General features: G+C 39.4%; 1 protein-coding gene across 1 annotated transcript in view; it reads left to right on the forward strand.

Annotated features, from left to right (window-relative positions):
* The window catches only part of MDN1 (midasin AAA ATPase 1), a 176,290-nt gene that overhangs the window by 62,722 nt on the left and 95,094 nt on the right, over positions 1 to 18,474 (forward strand). The window contains exons 20-33 of the mRNA XM_037730790.1: positions 421 to 534; positions 3,234 to 3,381; positions 3,731 to 3,841; positions 5,716 to 5,867; positions 6,771 to 6,949; positions 7,541 to 7,749; positions 7,923 to 8,069; positions 9,439 to 9,580; positions 11,176 to 11,310; positions 11,391 to 11,529; positions 13,372 to 13,510; positions 13,824 to 13,954; positions 15,467 to 15,611; positions 17,348 to 17,477. Coding sequence (XP_037586718.1) covers positions 421 to 534; positions 3,234 to 3,381; positions 3,731 to 3,841; positions 5,716 to 5,867; positions 6,771 to 6,949; positions 7,541 to 7,749; positions 7,923 to 8,069; positions 9,439 to 9,580; positions 11,176 to 11,310; positions 11,391 to 11,529; positions 13,372 to 13,510; positions 13,824 to 13,954; positions 15,467 to 15,611; positions 17,348 to 17,477 — 2,021 coding nt within the window. The remainder of the gene's footprint in view (positions 1 to 420; positions 535 to 3,233; positions 3,382 to 3,730; positions 3,842 to 5,715; positions 5,868 to 6,770; positions 6,950 to 7,540; positions 7,750 to 7,922; positions 8,070 to 9,438; positions 9,581 to 11,175; positions 11,311 to 11,390; positions 11,530 to 13,371; positions 13,511 to 13,823; positions 13,955 to 15,466; positions 15,612 to 17,347; positions 17,478 to 18,474) is intronic.

Raw genomic sequence — 18,474 nt, forward strand, 5'->3', positions numbered from 1 at the left:
TTATAAAGTAGCAAAAGCTTCCGGAAGCTTTAGAAACTACATTAAAGTAGTTGTTTTCTTTTCAATCATTTTGTTTTGTTTTGATGGTGAGGGGGCTTGTTTTTTGTTGCACTTACTTTTCTGTAGCATGCAGTTATCATAACACCTGAAAATGAGAATAATTAATTCTTATTTTTATAACTTTTTCTTCTTGTAAGGACTATACATGGAAGACTTACTGCATAGAAGAAGCAATAATGATATATTTTTGGTAATGGTTACGTTATCCTTTATGATCAGTTTCTATCTCAGGTTGAAAGACATTTTATACTACAAGCAGTTAAAATTAGCTGACATAGCTTCTTCTGTTTCATGTTTTTTCTATTGTCAGTATAGTTATATTAACTTTCTAAAAAATGTGTATTATTTATTGTCTTACAGATTCACAGAACTTTATGTAGAAGAATTGGAAAGCAAAGAAGACTTACAGGTTCTTATTGTAGATTATCTGAAAGGATTGAGTGTGAACAAGAATACAGTGCAAGGAATCATAAAGTAGGTTCCCTTTGGTATGTCTTTATAAACTCTTTCTCGGAACATGGAAATGTGCTACTCATGCACACACACAAATAAGTATTATTTTTTACTTCTAACTTGAGAAAACTGATGGCAGGATTATTATTTAGATTCTGTTGTAAAGTTGAAACCTGGTATGAACTCCTTCAGGTTTTTCAAAAAAAAAAAAATGACATAGAAAGCTATGAATCATCACCTATGAGAATATATATAAAATCTCAGATAATATTTTCCTAATTATACCTTTATATCCATGGCTGAGAGTTTGAATTCTTGGAGATGTACATGGCTTGCATTTTGATCTGTTGAAGAAGGTTACTTTCCTTTCTTTTCTTTCTTTTTTCTTTTTCTTTTTTTTTGGTGGGGGGGAGACAGAGTTTTTTTTTGCTTTGTTGCGTAGGCTGGAGTGCAATGGCACGATATCAGCTCACTACCACCTCTGCTTCCCAGGTTCAAGCAGTTCTCCTGCCATGGCCTCCTAAGTAGCTGGGACTACGGGTGCCTGTCACCACACCAGCTAATTTTTGTATTTTTAGTAGAGACGGGGTTTCACCATGTTGGTCAGGCTGGTGTCGAGCTCCTGACCTCCAGTGATCTGCTCACCTTGGCCTCCCAAAGTGCTAGGATTACAGGCATGAGCCACCGTGCCCGGCTGAAGGTTTCTTTTCTATTTGCAGTATTTATACTAGCTATGTGGGATATAGGGAGAAAAGGGTTAATATAATTGATTGTGTCAGGTTTGGAATTATTGGAAGCTCAGCCTAACAAATAATAGAGTATTTGTGTGGCTTGGTGCTTTAATTTGAGACTGTTATTCCTGCCTTTTTTAATGCCATATGGGCAATGTGCAGTCTTTTGTGTCAGATAACCTCAATTCTAGCGTTGGTTCTATGAGAAACTAATTGTGTCATTCTGGGCCAGTGACTTAACTTGTCTGTTCTCTGGAAAGAAATATAACATGTAAAGGGATTGAAACAGGGTAATATTAATGTTTTACTGTGTATTTGTGTGTTTTTTCTCTTCCTTAATACAAATATTTACTGAGTGCCTTGGTGCTAGGGATATAGCTATGAGTAAGACAGATAAAATCCTGGTTCTTCTCATTGAACTTTAATTCTAGAGGAATAATATAGATTGTGATAAGTGAAGAGAAATTACATATAAAGCTGAGTAGGGTTTAAGAAAATGAAGAGTTGGGGTTCTATTACTTTTTTGATTTTTTTTTTTTTGTGGAGACAGGAGCTTTGTTTTGTTGTGCAGGCTGGTCTTGAACTCTTGGATTCAAGTGATCTGTGAGCCTTAGCCCCCCAAAGTGCTGGGAATACAGGCGTGAGCTACAGTACCTGGCCTTGAAATCCTATATTAAATAGATTAATCAAGGAGGCGTTTGTTTAGGGTGCTTCAGAATGGTTTTCCACACCACACCCTGAATTGGAATACTCTTTGTTAGCCAAGAATATTTGGACAGAAGTATAAATACATACAGTTATGATTCCAGATGCTAAAAGTAAGCTTTTATAAGTACCTTATTTTATCTAAAGAGATAAGGAGATAAAATGAGGCCCTTATAAAATACTGATAGTATAAGTAGTATATGTTCCATATATTAAAAACCCAGTTCTAAAACATAGATTCTTTCTACAAAAGAAAAAGAATTTTTTAGACAGCAGAGAGGCAAGACAAAGCCCATTTGCTCAGGAACTTGGATTTCATCTGTGATGCAAACTTGGTTACATTTGATCTTGAGGTGCTAATTGATCGTGCATTTCACAAAATGCCAGAAATTCATGTTTCAGTCTGAAACTTCTCCCATCCTGTCATCACCTGGACTTTTAAAGTGTGGTAGTGACAGTAGTATTGGCCATCATATCCTCCTGCTTTTTAACATTTTGTCAGTATTGATTATAGCCATATTCATAGCCTTTTGAAACACCATACATTCTTTTTTCTGTGTCTTTATTCATCCCCATTTTAGATTGTACAGGAACTTTATATGCCCCTTAAGCTTGAGCGGACTCTGAAACACAGAAGCTTCTCACCTTTTTTTTTTTTTCCGAGACGGAGTTTCACTCTTGTTGCCCAGGCTGGAGTTCAACAGCATGATCTTGGCTCACTGAAACCTCTACCTCCTGGTTTCAAACAATTCTCCTGCCTCAGCCTCCCGAGTAGCTGGGATTACAGGCATGCACCACCAGGCCCAGCTAATTTTGTATTTTTAGTAGACACGGAGTTTCTTTTTTTAAAAATTTTTTTAGACGGACTTTTGCACTTGTTGCCCAGGCTGGAGTGTAATGGCACGATGTCAGCTCACCACAACCTTCGCCTCCCAAGGTCAAGTGATTCTCCTGCCTCAGCCTCCCAAGTAGCTGGGATTACAGGCGTGTGCCACCATGCCTGGCGCTTCTAACATCAGTACCTTTTTGCTAGACAATTACACATTGCACTTCCCAGTTTCCACAAAGAAATGGATAGATCTTCATTTTATTGTTTTGAAAGATAGCTCTCAGCATGTGAAAAGTAGATTTAAAAGAGACTGAGATATTTTGATTCATGCCCTAGGAAGTTGCATGCAAGCATGACCATTTCTGCATCTAAAAGTGTCCTTTGGATTTTCTGTAGAGAATTGATAATAATGGATACTTATTAGTAAATAAAATTGACCTTTATTCTGTTTGTAGCTTCTACACAGCTTTGCGGAAAGAGTCTGGGACCAAATTGGTGGATGGCACTGGCCATAGACCTCACTACAGCCTTCGGACTCTGTGCCGGGCCCTGCGATTTGCAGCCTCCAATCCATGTGGCAACATTCAGCGCTCACTCTATGAGGTCTTTCTGAAGTCTGTTTGACAGGATATGAGCTTGATGGAGGGGTTCATGGGAAGGAAGGAATAGGGATGCATATGCCAGGATGCCTGTGCTTTCCAGTTAGTCATATCAGCCCAGAATACTTCATACCAGACCTACCCTCCCCTTTTAAATTAAATATTTTACATTTTATCTTAAAAATTTTTAATTATATGTAGAGACGTGGGGTATATTACTATATTTAAATATTACTATATTTAAAAGTTGTGAAGCAGCATCACCCAAGAGGTTAAATTTTGTTCCGGAAATAAGTTTGGTTGTTATTGCAGAAGGTCACTTAACATTATGCCTATTTGTGTTTTCTCTCTAGGGTTTTTGTTTGGGTTTCTTAACACAGCTTGACAGGGCATCACACCCAATAGTTCAGAAGCTCATCTGTCAACATATTGTCCCTGGCAATGTCAAGAGTCTGCTAAAGCAGGTATATTCTTTTGTTATTTTTGACTTGTTATACATGAAAGGCCCAATTACCAAATTTTCACCTTTTTTTTTTTTTTAACACATAAATTTTTAATTATAGAAGTAATCTGTTGCGAAAAGTTTAAATATTACAGAAATGTATGTTTAGGTGGTGAAAGTTTCCAATAAACATGCTCTTTGGAGATTTAAATACTGTGTATAATCCTTTCTAAATTATATGATGTGTATATTTTATTTTCTTACATATCCAAATTTTGATATGTGTTTGTTGATTTATTGAGGTAAATTCTAGTATGTATTGAATCTAAGTGGGACTGTCTCATAAGAAGATATATATTTTGAGAGACCATAGTCTTGCTCTGTTGCTCATGCTAGAGTGCATTGGTTTAATCTTGGCTAACTGCATCCTCCCCCTCCTTGGGTCAAGCCATTCTTATGTCTCCGCCTCCCGAGTAGCTGGGATTACAAGTGCACGCCACCATACCCAGCTAATATTTGTGTTTTTAGTAGAGACTGGGTTTCACTATGTTGGCCAGGCTGGTCTTGAACTACTGACCTCAAGTGATCTGCCCGCCTTGGCCTTCCAAAGTGCTGGATTACAGGTGTGAGTCACCATGCCCGGCCCATAAGAATATTCTGTAGCTTTCCTTTTTAACCTAACTGAATCTTGTATTTATTTCTGTTTTATGTACCAGAGTTCATTGTGACATGCCTTCTAAGGGCCACATAGCGTTTCACTGGATGGGTACACCATAATTTCACTATTTACATAGTTTAATTACACAGTTAGGTATAATCTATGCCTTCTGATTGATGGCTGGGCCTTTTTTGAGGAGGGTAGTAGTGGGGTCACTGTTTTAAACAATAGCCATTTTGGATTTGACAGGAAATTACAAAATAGCATGTGACTGAAAGAGGCTGAGAGAAAGTGGCTCACAGTCAACATGTAAATTGGCCTGTTTACATGTCGATTGCTTATTCATTAGGAAGAGAGAGCCCTTGGGACTTGGGTATTTCTTTGGACTCAGTCTTTAAAAAAATCACACAAGTAATAGAAGCGTAAATACTTTTGGCAAATTGTAAAAATATTGAGAAAAGACTCAGGTTTGCTTTTACCATTATTGTAATCAAATACTAGGCTCTTCCAGTTGCTCATTTTGTGTGTGTGTACCTCAGGGTGTGATAGAAACTTAAAAAGCTCCTTTCTCCATTTCCCCCACTGCTTCTCAACTCATCTGAGCAGGGCCTAGACTTGTAGCTTGAAATCTGGTGACCAAATGCTCTAGAAGAGTACTTTTCCATAGTTATAGATTTGACCACCATTTAACCATTTTTTACTTATAAAAATGGGAATTTGTATAATCAAACCAATAACTTACACCGTATCTCAGAAAAGTTATGCCATCATCCACAATATTATCCTTAATAGGCTGTTTGCCCTGGAAAGTCAGTTTTATTTTTAATGTCCTCTAGGGGATCCCAAGTATAATAGTGCAAGAGCTCTTTCCTTAGTACAACACTGGCCCTCTTTTTGGAACATGGTTTATATGAAATTCATGTTTTCGATCAAAATTCTTAGAGTGGGCATTTTCGTATGTAAGAGAAGAGAACTGATTCATAAACCATTTGGGAAATGGTTTTGATTCCAATTGTTTTTTCCCAAACCTACCTACTCTATTTCAGCTTTAAAACCAATACATAATACCATTTTGTTTCATTCCTCATAATTTTATGTTCATATTTCACCCATGGGTCTCAATGTTGAAAGTGCCCAGAACAAGACAGCTTGTTCAACAAGTAGCTCTTTTCCTACCCTGAAAGAATGCCTTAGTTGTTGCAATTATGGGTTATTCCTTGAACTTCTGTGTCTTTCAGCCTATTCCTGAGCCAAAAGGAGGCCGGCTTATCCAGGTTGAAGGCTACTGGATTTCAGTGGGAGACAAGGAGCCTACAATAGATGAGACGTACATTCTGACATCTTCTGTGAAGCTGAACCTGAGAGATATTGTCCGAGTTGTCTCTGCAGGGTGTGTGGGCTTTTTGCTTGCTGCCCCAGATTTGCTGCAGGCATAGGCATTGATGACAGTTTGGTCTAACTTCCTTAACTTTCAAAAAGCTTTATTCTTATTCTTTGGCCAAATGAATACTTACAAAAGTCAGTACTATATCTTTTTCCTGGTAGGAAACATTGTTTCTAGTTGCAACTTTGGAGGGAGCACTATCAATTCAGATGATTTTATCTATCTTTAAAGTTGTCTTTTGTTATTTTGCTGATGAATACTTACTACAAATTATTGGGCGAATGAGTAACAGTTCTACTTTCAGTTTCTCACAAGTTTTGCCAGCAGAGCTGGACTTGCTTTCCTCAGTATTTTTTGAGGAATAATGTTTACAGAAAGACTTCTCAGTGTATGGGTATAAAAATCTTTTGCTTCTTGAAATTTCCAGGAATGTAAAAAGAAAAAAAAAAGGAAAAGGACTCTTTTAATGATGCTGTTAAATGATGTAGTCATTCTGTTAAAAAATAAATAAATAATAATAATAATAATACTTGACCAGGTGCAATGGCTCATGCCTGTCATCCCAGCACTCTTGGAGGCCGAGGTGGTTGGATCACTTGAGCCTAGTGGTTTGAGTCCAGTGTCGGCAACATGGCAAAACTCTGTCTTGGCAAAAAATACAGAATTTAGCTGGGGTTGGAGGTGCATGCCTGTAGTCCCAGCTACTCAGGAGGCTGAGGTGGGAGGATCACTTGAGCCTGGGAGGTCGAGGCTGCAGTGAGCTGTGATTGCACCACCACACTTCAGCCTGGGTGACAGTGAAAGCCTGTGTCAAACAAAACAAACTAATACTCAGTTCTGGTTTCTCAGCTTTCTATTTTTGTTTTGTTTTGTTTTTTTCAAGTTGCTTAATTGGCTAATCTTTTACAGAACCTATCCAGTGCTAATCCAGGGAGAGACATCAGTTGGTAAAACAAGCCTCATCCAGTGGCTGGCTGCAGCTACTGGCAACCACTGTGTGCGTATTAACAATCATGAACACACGGACATTCAGGAGTACATTGGTTGTTACACATCTGACTCCTCAGGGAAGCTTGTCTTTAAAGAAGGTAGGGTTAAGATGTCATTCCATGGACATAGGTGTTCATTCTTTCAGACACATTTCCCTAAGTAATATTATTCTTCATCCTTTCTAATTGAGGCACATGGACCTTTGCTGTAACAGCTGGCTTTTCTTGATGCCTGAGCTATAGATAGTTAAGGGGCGATGCATAGGTGGCGTGCATTCTTTAGGTTCTGTTAATCTTGCTGGCTATATATAGGGCCAAATTTTCAAGAGGGGAATTGAACTGCTGCTTTATTTTCTAGGGATTCAATGGCTGGGGTTAGTGTTAGCCAAAAGGAAGTTGGGAATAGATACGAGAACGTGGTGATTTAAATGAAATTAGACTGCAGGGAAAAATCAAACAAGAAATGAGTTTTTTGTCAGCCTTGGCTGTGGGGAAAAAGGGGACTATTTTAATTGAAAATTGTTCCTCCTTGATCTTCAGTGTCATGATTTGTTTTGGGGCAAGACTAGCTGCAGAAAGTAATTTGCTTTGAAATTTAATGATAACCTAGGATTTGTTGATTTGTACATAACACATTTTAAAACTTTGGACTGATTTATACACTAGTTTTTGGTGTTTGTTTCTTCCTAGGTGTTCTTATTGATGCCATGAGAAAAGGCTATTGGATTATTTTAGATGAATTAAATTTGGCTCCTACCGATGTGTTAGAGGCACTGAATAGGCTGTTGGATGATAACCGTGAATTGCTTGTAACAGAAACACAGGAAGTTGTTAAAGCACACCCTCGGTTTATGCTTTTTGCCACCCAAAATCCCCCAGGACTTTATGGAGGCAGAAAGGTATGTAGCATTTGTCCCCTTCCTTCAATTTGTTACCATGTCAGATCGTAGATTTTTCTTAGTAAGAATGAGATGTTTTTACCCCTATTTTAATATTTTATGGTGAATGCCAGAGCCTCCATATTGGAGATTAAAAGGCACCTTTTACCGTATTCTTTCTATGCTTTGCCTAGGTGCTTTCTAGAGCCTTCAGGAATCGGTTTGTAGAATTGCACTTTGATGAGTTACCTAGCTCTGAGTTGGAAACAATCTTGCACAAGCGCTGTAGTTTGCCACCCTCCTATTGCAGCAAGTTGGTTAAAGTCATGCTGGATCTTCAGGTATTTCATTTCCTTATCACTGAACTTAGTTTCAAATGGAATGTGTTGATTATATTTGGTGATCAAAATCTCATGGCGTCTTTTGTTAGAAAAAAGAATCTGTTTATATATTTTTCCAAGTTGAGGTTTTTTTGTTTTTCTTTTCTTTTTTTGGGCGAGACAGGGCCTCACTCTACTGTCCTGGCTAGAGTGTAGTGGCGCAGTCATAGCTCGTTGCAGTCTCAACCTCCTGGGCTCAGGTGATCCTCTCATCTCTGACTCCCCACTGCTTAGTAGCTGGGACCACAGGTGTGCACTGCCATGTCCGGCTAAGTTTTTTTGTAGAGACAAGGTTTCACCATGTTGCCCAGGTTGGTCTTGAACTCCTGGGCTCAAGGGGTTCACCCACCTTGATCTCCCAAAGTATTGGGATTATAGGTGTCAATCACAGTTCTTGGACTTCAAGTAGAGGTCTTTTAAATGCTTCCCACTAATATATATTTTTATTTTTCTTTAATCAATCCACAATTTGACATCATTAAAATTTATCTGATATTTACATATGATTTTGTATTTGTGTACAGTATTGAAGCATTTTGTTTAGAATGGAACTTGGCTTAGGGAAAACTGCAGTTTTTGGTTTTTAAATGGATATAGTCCTTCAGTGGACATAATTTTAGAGATCCATTCTTTGTGGCTCCCCTTGTCAACTGCAAAGCTATGGCTGATCTTTAAAAATTCCATTTATCTTATGGGGTTAAAAGTATTCTTTATCAGAAAGTATACATTGTCAAACTGCTTTTTAGAAAGCTACTAATAATGAAGACTCCTACCATTATGGTCCCATATTGTTTCACTAATCTTCCTGCATCTTTGCCACCTTTTTTTTTTTTTTTTTTTTTTTTTTTTGTTTTTGAGACAGAGTTTCGCTCTTGTTACCCAGGCTGGAGTGCAATGGCGCGATCTCGGCTCACCGCAACCTCCGCCTCCTGGGTTCAGGCAATTCTCCTGCCTCAGCCTCCTGAGTAGCTGGGATTACAGGCACGCGTCACCATGCCCAGCTAATTTTTTGTATTTTTAGTAGAGACGGGGTTTCACTATGTTGACCAGGATGGTCTTGATCTCTTGACCTCGTGATCCACCCGCCTCGGCCTCCCAAAGTGCTGGGATTACAGGCTTGAGCCACCGCGCCCGGCTCCATTTTATATTCTTAACTTAAATGTGAATTTGAACATTTTTCTTCAGAATATTTACATTAAAAATTAATCTTATTCAGTGGAATGAAATCATTTTAATGGGAGCGTAAATTTGTTTGGAATTTTATATATGTTGTACTACAGGCTTGCTATGCATTGCAGCTAATGTCCTTTTTCATTTGATACTTTAACAGTCCTATCGCAGAAGTTCGTCAGTGTTTGCTGGAAAGCAGGGCTTCATCACCCTTCGTGATCTGTTCCGATGGGCTGAGAGATACAGATTGGCTGAGCAGACCGAGAAGGAGTATGACTGGCTGCAGTACTTAGCCAATGATGGTATGTTTTCAGTCAAATGTTCTCAGTATATAGTTAGGTTAAATGTTGAAACTTTTTATTAAAACAAATCTTGCCTCAGATTGTGATTGATGTATACATTTGACTAGGTATTCCAGAGAGCCTGTTTCCCTCCAGTTCTAACTGCTTTTGTAAGTGATCTTAATTCCTGCCAGCCTCCATGCTAATAAGGACTGGTTACTAAGGTCTTCTTACTCTTTGCTTCAGGTAGCACATGTGGGAGTCAGGATATGGGCATAGCCTCTTTGGGAGTTTAGGCGATTGGTTGATGGTAGCTTTGTGGGCCATTTCTCTACAGTGTTACCACAGATAGCCTGGCTAGTGCCTTACAGACGTACAGAAAGCTGATTTGTCAGAAAACATCAGCATTCAGAGAGACAGAATTTATATAATCCAAGACTCAGGAAGAATTTGTTACTGTTTGTGATAGGAAACAAAGTGTTTTGGAATCTTCCGATTTGAAAAGTCCTGATGAATGGGCTAGTTAATAAGTAAGAAAAACATGTAAAACTAGTACAAGAGATTCTTTTCTCTACTTGTAAAGAATATTTATGCAGAGGAATACTTTTTTTTCTTATTTCTTTTTTTTTTGGCTATGCAAATCAAAAGGAGAGGAATACTTTTTGGCCTGGCACGGTGGCTCACACCTGTAATCCTAGCACTTTGGGAGGCGGATCTCGAGGTCAAGAGATCGAGACCATCCTGGCCAATATGGTGAAACCCCGTCTCTACTAAAAATACAAAAATTAGCTGGGCGTGGTGGCGCGCGCCTGTAGTCCCAGCTACTTGGGGGAGGCTGAGGCAGGAAAATTGCTTGAACCCGGGAGGCGGAGGTTGCAGTGAGCCGAGATCGTGCCACTGCACTCCAGCCTGGCGATGGAGCAAGACTCTGTCTCAAAAAAGAAAAAAAGAGAGGAATACTTTTTTAAAAACTTTTTTTATTGAGGTATAACATGCAGTAAAGTATTTCCCCATGTAAATCATCACCTAGACCAACATTTAGAATATTTTCAATAACTCAATAGGTAGGTCTCTTGCTAGTGGAGGTAACCACTACCCTGACTATTGTCACCACTAATTGACTACCGTCTGATTATAACTACTAATCTGATTGAAAAGAATTTTGTTTGTCCTTGAGCTGCTCTCTGGGTTCTGGTTTTTCACTAAACCTGATGTGAGATTCAATCATGCCATTATGTGTATCAGGGCTTCATTCTTTATTTTTTTCTTTGTATTTGTATTTGGTAATCTATTGTATGGAGACACCACAGTTTATTCATTCTCTTGGTTATGGACATTTGGATCATTTAGTTTTTTAGCTATCATGAGTAAAGCTTCTCCGAACATTTCCGTGTATGTCTTTTGACCCACATATGTTCATTTGTGTTTGGGGATACTAGAAGTCATATTGCCGAGGAATAGTGTGGTTAGTTGTAATAGGCCCTCCCAGTTTTCCCACATACTTCTTCAGATTTCTACCTCACCAGCAGTGTATGAGAGTTGCTATTGCTCCATATTCTCAATGTCCCTTGGTGTTTCCAGCAGATACTTGATGATTCCTCTCTTCCTCCTCCCAGGTTATATGCTTCTGGCAGGTCGAGTCAGGAAGCAGGAGGAAGTTGATGTGATTCAAGAAGTCCTGGAGAAACATTTCAAGAAAAAATTGTGTCCTCAATCTCTTTTCTCCAAGGAAAATGTTCTAAAATTGCTGGGTGAGTAGGCCAAAATCCCCAGAGGAGTTTGATTTCAGTTGTACTCATTAGAATCTAAATATTTATTTTTCCTTGGATAGGTACGTTATCTACTCAGTTGTCCACATTGGAGTCTAACTTTGGCCACATCGTGTGGACTGAGGGCATGCGGAGACTTGCGATGCTGGTGGGAAGGGCATTGGAATTTGGTGAGCCGGTGCTGCTGGTTGGAGACACTGGGTAAGGATCTATGACAGTGACTTGTGAGGGTTCATTTCAGTTCCACAGGACTACTTCAGTTATCGCTGAAGAACTCATGAAAGTATTAATCTCTCCTTTTTTCCTACTTCCTCTTTTTTTTCTTTTTCTTTTTTTTTTTTTAAAGAAGAACCTAAGATCTGTTACTGTTTACTTTCCTCTACCTTCAGACTAGATCTTTTTTTATGGAAAAGAAGGACATTATTATTATTATTTTTGGAGATGGGGTCTCACTGTTGTCCAGGCTGGAGTGCAGTGGTATAGTCATGGCTCACTGCAGCCTTAACTTCCTGGACTCAAGTGACCTTCCTGGCTCAGCCTCCCAAGTTGCTGGGACTACAGGCACACACCACCACACTTGGCTAATTTTTAAATTTTTTTGTGATGTCAGAGTTTCAGCCAGGTGTAGTGGTTCATGCCTGTAATCCCAAAATTTTGGGAGGCTGAGGCAGGTGGATCACTTAAGCTCAGGAGTTAGAGACCAGCCTGGGCAACATGGCAAAACGCCATCTCTACTAAAATACAAAAATTAGCTGGCTGTCTTGGTGTCTGCCTGTAGTTCAGCTATTTGGGAGGCTGAGGCAGAAGAATCGCAACTTCAGCTTCGGAGGCAGAGGTTGCACTGAGCTGAGATCGTGCCATTGCACTCCAGCCTGGGCAGCAGGAGTGAAGCCCTGCCTTTTTTTTAAAAAAAAAAAAAAAAAAAAAAAAAGGACGGGAGTCTCACTTTTTTGTCCAGACTGGTCTCAAACTCCTGGACCCAAGTGATCCTCCTGCCTTGGCCTCCCAAAGTGTTGGGATTACAGGCCTGAGCCATTGTACCCGGCAAGAATGATTTTTTGCTTCATTGCATTGAGGGCAGTTTTTGTCTATTTAGTTCTTTTAAACAGTGTGCAGAGAAGAGCAGATAAACTAGTGTCTCTTGAAAGTCTATAAAGCCTGTAAGGATTAGATTTCTTTCCCATCCCTTGATGGCTTTTTTTTTTTTTTTTTGACATGGAGTCTCACTTTGTTGCCCAGGCTGGAGTGCAATGGTGTAATCTCAGCTCACTGCAACCCCTGCCACCTGGTTTCAAATGATCTTCCTGCGTCAGCCTCTGAAGTAGCTGGGACTGCAGATGCGTGCCACCACGCTGGCTAATTTTTTTTTTTTCTTTTTGAGACGGAATCTCTCTCTGTTGCCCAAGCTGGAGTGCAATGGTGTGCTCTTGGCTCACTGCAACCTCTGCCTCCCTGGTTCAAGCAATTCTCCTGCCTCAGCCTCTTGTAATCCCAAGTAGCTGGGATTACAGGTGTGCACCACCACATCTGGCTAATTTTTGTATTTTCAAGTAGAGACTAGGTTTCACCATGTTGGTCAGGCTGGTCTCGAACCCCTGACCTCGTGATCTGCCTGCCTCAGCCTCCCAAAGTATTGCGATTACATGCGTGAGCCACTGCGCCCGGCTGATTTTTGTATTTTTAGTAGAGATGGGGCTTTGTCATGTTGGCCAGTCTGGTCTTGAACTCCTGACCTCAGGTGATCCACCTGCCTCAGCCTCCCAAAGTGCTGGGATTACAGGAATGAGCCACCATGCCCAGCCAGTGGCTGTTGATAGAACTAGGATGGAATTTGTGCAGTACCTGCCTTCTGGATAAGGAATATAGGAGAGTGCAGTCATGCAGAGGGGTGCCTGAGCCTGGGTTTGAGATTCCACATTGGCCAGGACTCTCTGCTGCTGCAGTGAGACTCTCACAAGTGGTTCTTCTCTTTTGCTGAGGAGGGTGTTTATGGATGTATATTTGAAAGACATGCCTTGTTAATCAGTTGCATATCTCTAACAGGTGTGGGAAAACTACTATCTGTGAGGTGTTTGCAGCCTTGACAAATCAGAAATTATACTCTGTCAGCTGCCACTTACACATGGAGACATCAGACTTCCTCGGTGGCCTGCGGCCAGTGAGACAGAAGCCAGATGACAAGGTTTGTCCAGCAGCGAGTGTTCCTATTCATTTAAAAAACTGCAGTTGGCTGTTCATGAGTCAGTGGTGGGGTGATATTCATGGTGCGGTTTCTGGAGCTGGGTTCTGGTTTGGTTAAATATGCATATCTGCAGATTTTAACTGGTCTACAACGGCCATGGCATGCATTCTTGTGTGCAAGTTCTATCTCCTGTTCTCAGATTCTTACCTTCCTCAGAATGCCTATTTCATTCCTGGAGACACCAGCCAGCTGCATGTATATTGTCTTGTGGAGCCATCTGCCCTTTAATTTTCCCCACTTTTTCAAATTATAGGAAGAAATTGACACATCAAGACTCTTTGAGTGGCACGATGGGCCTCTGGTTCAGGCCATGAAGGAGGATGGCTTTTTCCTCTTGGATGAGATCTCACTGGCTGATGACTCTGTCTTGGAAAGACTCAACAGGTACGTGCCTGAGAGGTTTGCCTTGTGTTTGACATTTTTTTGTTGGTGTGATATCCCGCCTATGTCATGATCATAGTTCCTTGTAGCCTCGAACTTCTGGGATCAGGTTATTGATGTGATTTTTATAGGTATTAAATCTTGTGCACAGTAATGCTCCTCATAGGTGCACCTTAATAAATGCACCATGTTACCATGTCTTTTGGCTTTAGCATTCAATGTCTTTTAAATTTTTAGGTTTTTTTGGCTATCAGTAATCAGATGGGATCATGGGGTGGCCGGGCTAAAACATGAGCTGAAGTCAAAACTATTTTTTAAGGTGAATTATATGCTTACTCTCTTAATATTTTGAAGGAACTGTAGTCAGATTCCTAGACGTGTTGCTATAAGCCATCATCAGACCTCAGACCAATATGGATCTTGATGTAGTAACACCCATTTTTTCTTTTTCTGAAGTATAGTTTACATATCATAAAATGTATAATTCAGTAAGTTTACAATCCCATGATATGTTCTTCTTACAAGCTGTATGCGTAGAACCAAGTCATTGAGTTAGTGGTATTGCAGTAGAGAAAGAATTTAGTAATTGCAGAGCTAGCCAAGTAGGAGGACAGGAGTTTATTACTCATATCAGCTTTCCTGAAAATTTGGAAGATAGAGGTTTGTTTGTTTTTTTATATAGAGTCTTGCTCTGGTGCCCCGGGTGGAGTGCAGTGCTGTAATCTCAGCTCACTGCAACCTCTACCTCCCGGGTTTGATTCTTATGCCTCAGCATCTTGAGTAGCTGGGACTATAGGCATGAGCCACTGCACCCTGCTCATTTTTGTATTTTCAGTAGAGATGGGGTTTCACCGTCTTGGCCAGGTTGGTCTCCAACTCCTGGCCTCAAGTGATCTGCCCACCTTGGCCTCCCAAAGTGCTGGGATTACAGGCATGAGCCACTGTGCCCAGCCTACAATCCAGTTTTACAACATTTCCATCATTCAGTAGAATCCCTTATGCCCATTACACTAAATTTCTGATTAATCTATTTTTTTGTCTCTGGAGATTTGTCTTTTGGGTATTTCAGGTAAAAGGCCTCTTCTGTTACTTTGTGTTAATGTTTTGAGATTCATTCCTATTTCAGCACATATTAGTTTGTTCCTTTTTATCCCAAATAGTATTGGCTATACCACATTTTGATTAACTTTTCACCAGTCAATGGTATTTTAGTTCTTTCTAGTTAACTATTATGAATAATGCATGCAATGTGTTTTTATTTGCTTACAAGTTACTCATTTTTAAGACCAATGCCTTAATAGGTTATAAGTGGAAAAGTTTCTTTCTTCATCAGAAATAGCCATTATTACACAGGAATTGCGATAGTGAGTCATTTTAACATTTGTGATAGGAAACCATTAACTAAAGTAAAAATTTAATAGAGAGGAGATGACTTTTTTTTTTAAAGAATGTCAAAGACCATAAAATCGAAAGATTATATAATCCCTTTTCAGTGTTCTTCAATTTTTCTTTTAGTGTCCTTGAAGTAGAAAAGTCTCTGGTATTAGCTGAAAAAGGCAGTCCAGAGGACAGGAATAATGGAGTAGAGCTGTTGACTGCCGGGAAAAAATTTCGTATCCTAGCAACCATGAACCCAGGGGGTGACTTCGGAAAAAAGGAGGTAAAACTTTTCTGGTACACAATTTCTTTCTGGTTTTTGACCTCAGCTTACTGGTACTCATAAATATTGTATGCCATAATGGATTTGGAATTTTATGTTGGGTAAAAACTAGGTAAAAGTGTAAAAACCCAAAAATATTTTAAAATAATTTGGGTTAGAAAATTCTGACACAAATATCCCCTTATTTGATATCTCACTTTGTGTATGTGCTCGAAATGTCGTTATTACCGTCACCTTGCCTAGCCCTTTACTTATGTATGTTACCCTGAAAAAGCTCTCACGAGCTCTGCAAGAAGATTTTTATTGTAGTTTTATGGATGAGAAGAGTTGTATCTGAAATTTAAATTAAACCTCTGTTTTTAACAGTCCACCTTCTTAAACACACCTTTACTTTCATGAATGGTTTTAAAGTGACAAAAAAGTCATAGCCAAGAAGCTCTTCTGGTTTATAGATGGAGTTGATTAGTTCTCATAAGGGTTATGTGGGTCACTTTCTGACTGCTGGTAAAGAGTAGAGGGCAGTTCCTGTGTTCAGAGGGTTGTGTTCAGGTATATATAGGAACTAACAACTTTGTTGGTTTCTGGCTCCGGAAACCTTTCAGTGAAGAAGTCAGCACTGTGTGCTGGATCCCAGTCTGTTTAAAGTTAAGAAGAAAGTCGTGTAACAGGACAGGGATGATGAGAAGAAACAGAGGGGCTGATCTTAAATGAGGCCATTAACAGTCTTGGTAATTTGGTGGGTAGCTGAAATGATACTTTGGGCCTAGGTTTCCTCAGTATCGTAAGAAGAAAGATGATCTCTGTGCTTCAAGATATTCTCTGAAGAGAGAGAATAAAATACATCACATTCAAAATATAAAAACTGGCTCCCGAGCAAGTAGAAATGCCACAGAGGGGTGTGATTTAAAGGTTGTGTATATTAACTTGCCTGTCAAATTATCTTGTTTTCTTTAAGTCAAAGCTTGCCGACTTTTAGTTTTGTGTGCTTAACAAGCAGAGCAAGGCAGAATGCGGGACACCAGAGGTACTGGTTGTCTAAGATACTGATAAGGTCCACACGTGAATTCACCAGGCATTACTCCTGGGTCTCTCTGTGGTAGACCAGATAGATGATCATCAAGTAGAAGGAAAATAATGACAAAGTAATCAGACAAACCAATAATGATGCTTATGAAGCGTTGGCAAACATTTGTGAATAGTGTTAACTGATCTTTTGGAGGGAAAGGGAACCTACAGGGGCAAAGGCCCTAAGACTGGAGCAGCTAAACAATTTCATGTTATTCAAAAGCTAGAAAATACTTATTTTTTAAATTGCACTCCCTTTGAGCCACATAAAAAAAGTTTCCTCCTCCTACATCAGACTGCCCTCTGTGGGTGTTTATTTTCTCTGAAGTATTATTTAGGTACCTGATGCAAAGTAAAGGTAAAGAAAGAGGAAGAATCTCTGCTTAAAGAGAAGAGTTCAGGTTTGACTGTCACTGGCTGGCTTCCATCACTTAGTCTGTCAAGCCTCTGACCATGTCTATTAAGAAAGTGATGATGATGCTGGGAGGTGTCATGGAATGTAAGGAGCCAAGACAAAGTACATCTTCAACTAATTATATCTGGTAGTAGAAATAATAAAAGAAGTGTGTAGTATTTGCTGGACTTAACAGCTAACAACATTCTTTCAAGACTTGTTTTCCAGCTTTCCTTATAGTTTTAAAAATTCACATTGGAGTTTGTGTTTCTTATAGCTGTCTCCTGCCTTAAGAAACCGGTTTACGGAAATATGGTGCCCTCAAAGCACAAGGCGTGAAGATTTAATTCAAATAATCAATCGTAATCTTCGTCCAGGATTGTGTCTGGGCAGAATAGATCCTAAAGGTGAGAGTTTGCAGGTGGTGATGGTAGTATTGTGTCATAGCAGGGTTTGTGTTAGGAGTTGAGGGATCTCTTACAGGACATTAGCCCTATATGTATATGGTATGCTATAAGAAGAAAGGAGATAGATAAATGAAAGTAGACAAGGAGAATATGGCACTATTCTGTCACCTTCTGTTAAAGTGTCCCTTCTTCATATTGTCGTCATTACCACCTTGACACAATGTCTCTAGAATTCTAGAATTTCAACTGCATTTCTTTAGTTGTCATCCATGAATATGTTATTCTTCGACTTTATTAAGTTTTTTTTTTTTCTTGTTTTTGGCTGGGTGTGGTGGTTCACGCCTGTAATTCCATCGCGTTGGGAGGCCAAGGCAGGCAGATCACCTGAGGTCAGGAGTTTGAGACCAGCCTGGCTAACATGGTGAAACCCTGTCTCTACTAAAAATGTAAAAATTAGCTGAGCGACTGTAATCCCAGCTACTTGGGAAGCTGAGGCAGGAGAATCACTTGAACTAGGGAGGTTGCAGTGAGCCAAGGTTGTGTCATTGCACGCCAACCTGGGCAACAGAGCAAGACTCCATCTCAAAAAAAAAAAAAGAGAAAAAAAGAAAAATGAGGCCAGGATCGTGCCATTGCACTCTAGCCTGGGCAACAGAGTAAGACTCCGTCTTAAAAAAAATAAATAAATAATTTTTATTATGAAAAATCTCAAACATAAGGAAAATAGATTAGTATCCATAGCCTAGAATTAACAGTTTAAAATGTCCAATAAGAGTCAACACTCTGACTATACATCTTTCTGTTTTTGAAGCCTACAATGTATGCATGTATCTTTGATATTCAATGGAGTCAATTTAGAACCCAGATCTGGTTGAAAGACTACATAGTTTTTTGGATTATTTTTATAGTCTTAAGGAATAGAAAAAGATAACTGCTTCTTTGAAATCAGAATTCATGGATATATTCCACTTTTTTTTTTTTTTTTTTTTTTTTTTTT

This window comes from Cebus imitator, unplaced genomic scaffold (assembly GCF_001604975.1).
Source record: "Cebus imitator isolate Cc_AM_T3 unplaced genomic scaffold, Cebus_imitator-1.0 Scaffold359, whole genome shotgun sequence".
Taxonomy (NCBI): Eukaryota; Metazoa; Chordata; class Mammalia; order Primates; family Cebidae; genus Cebus; species Cebus imitator.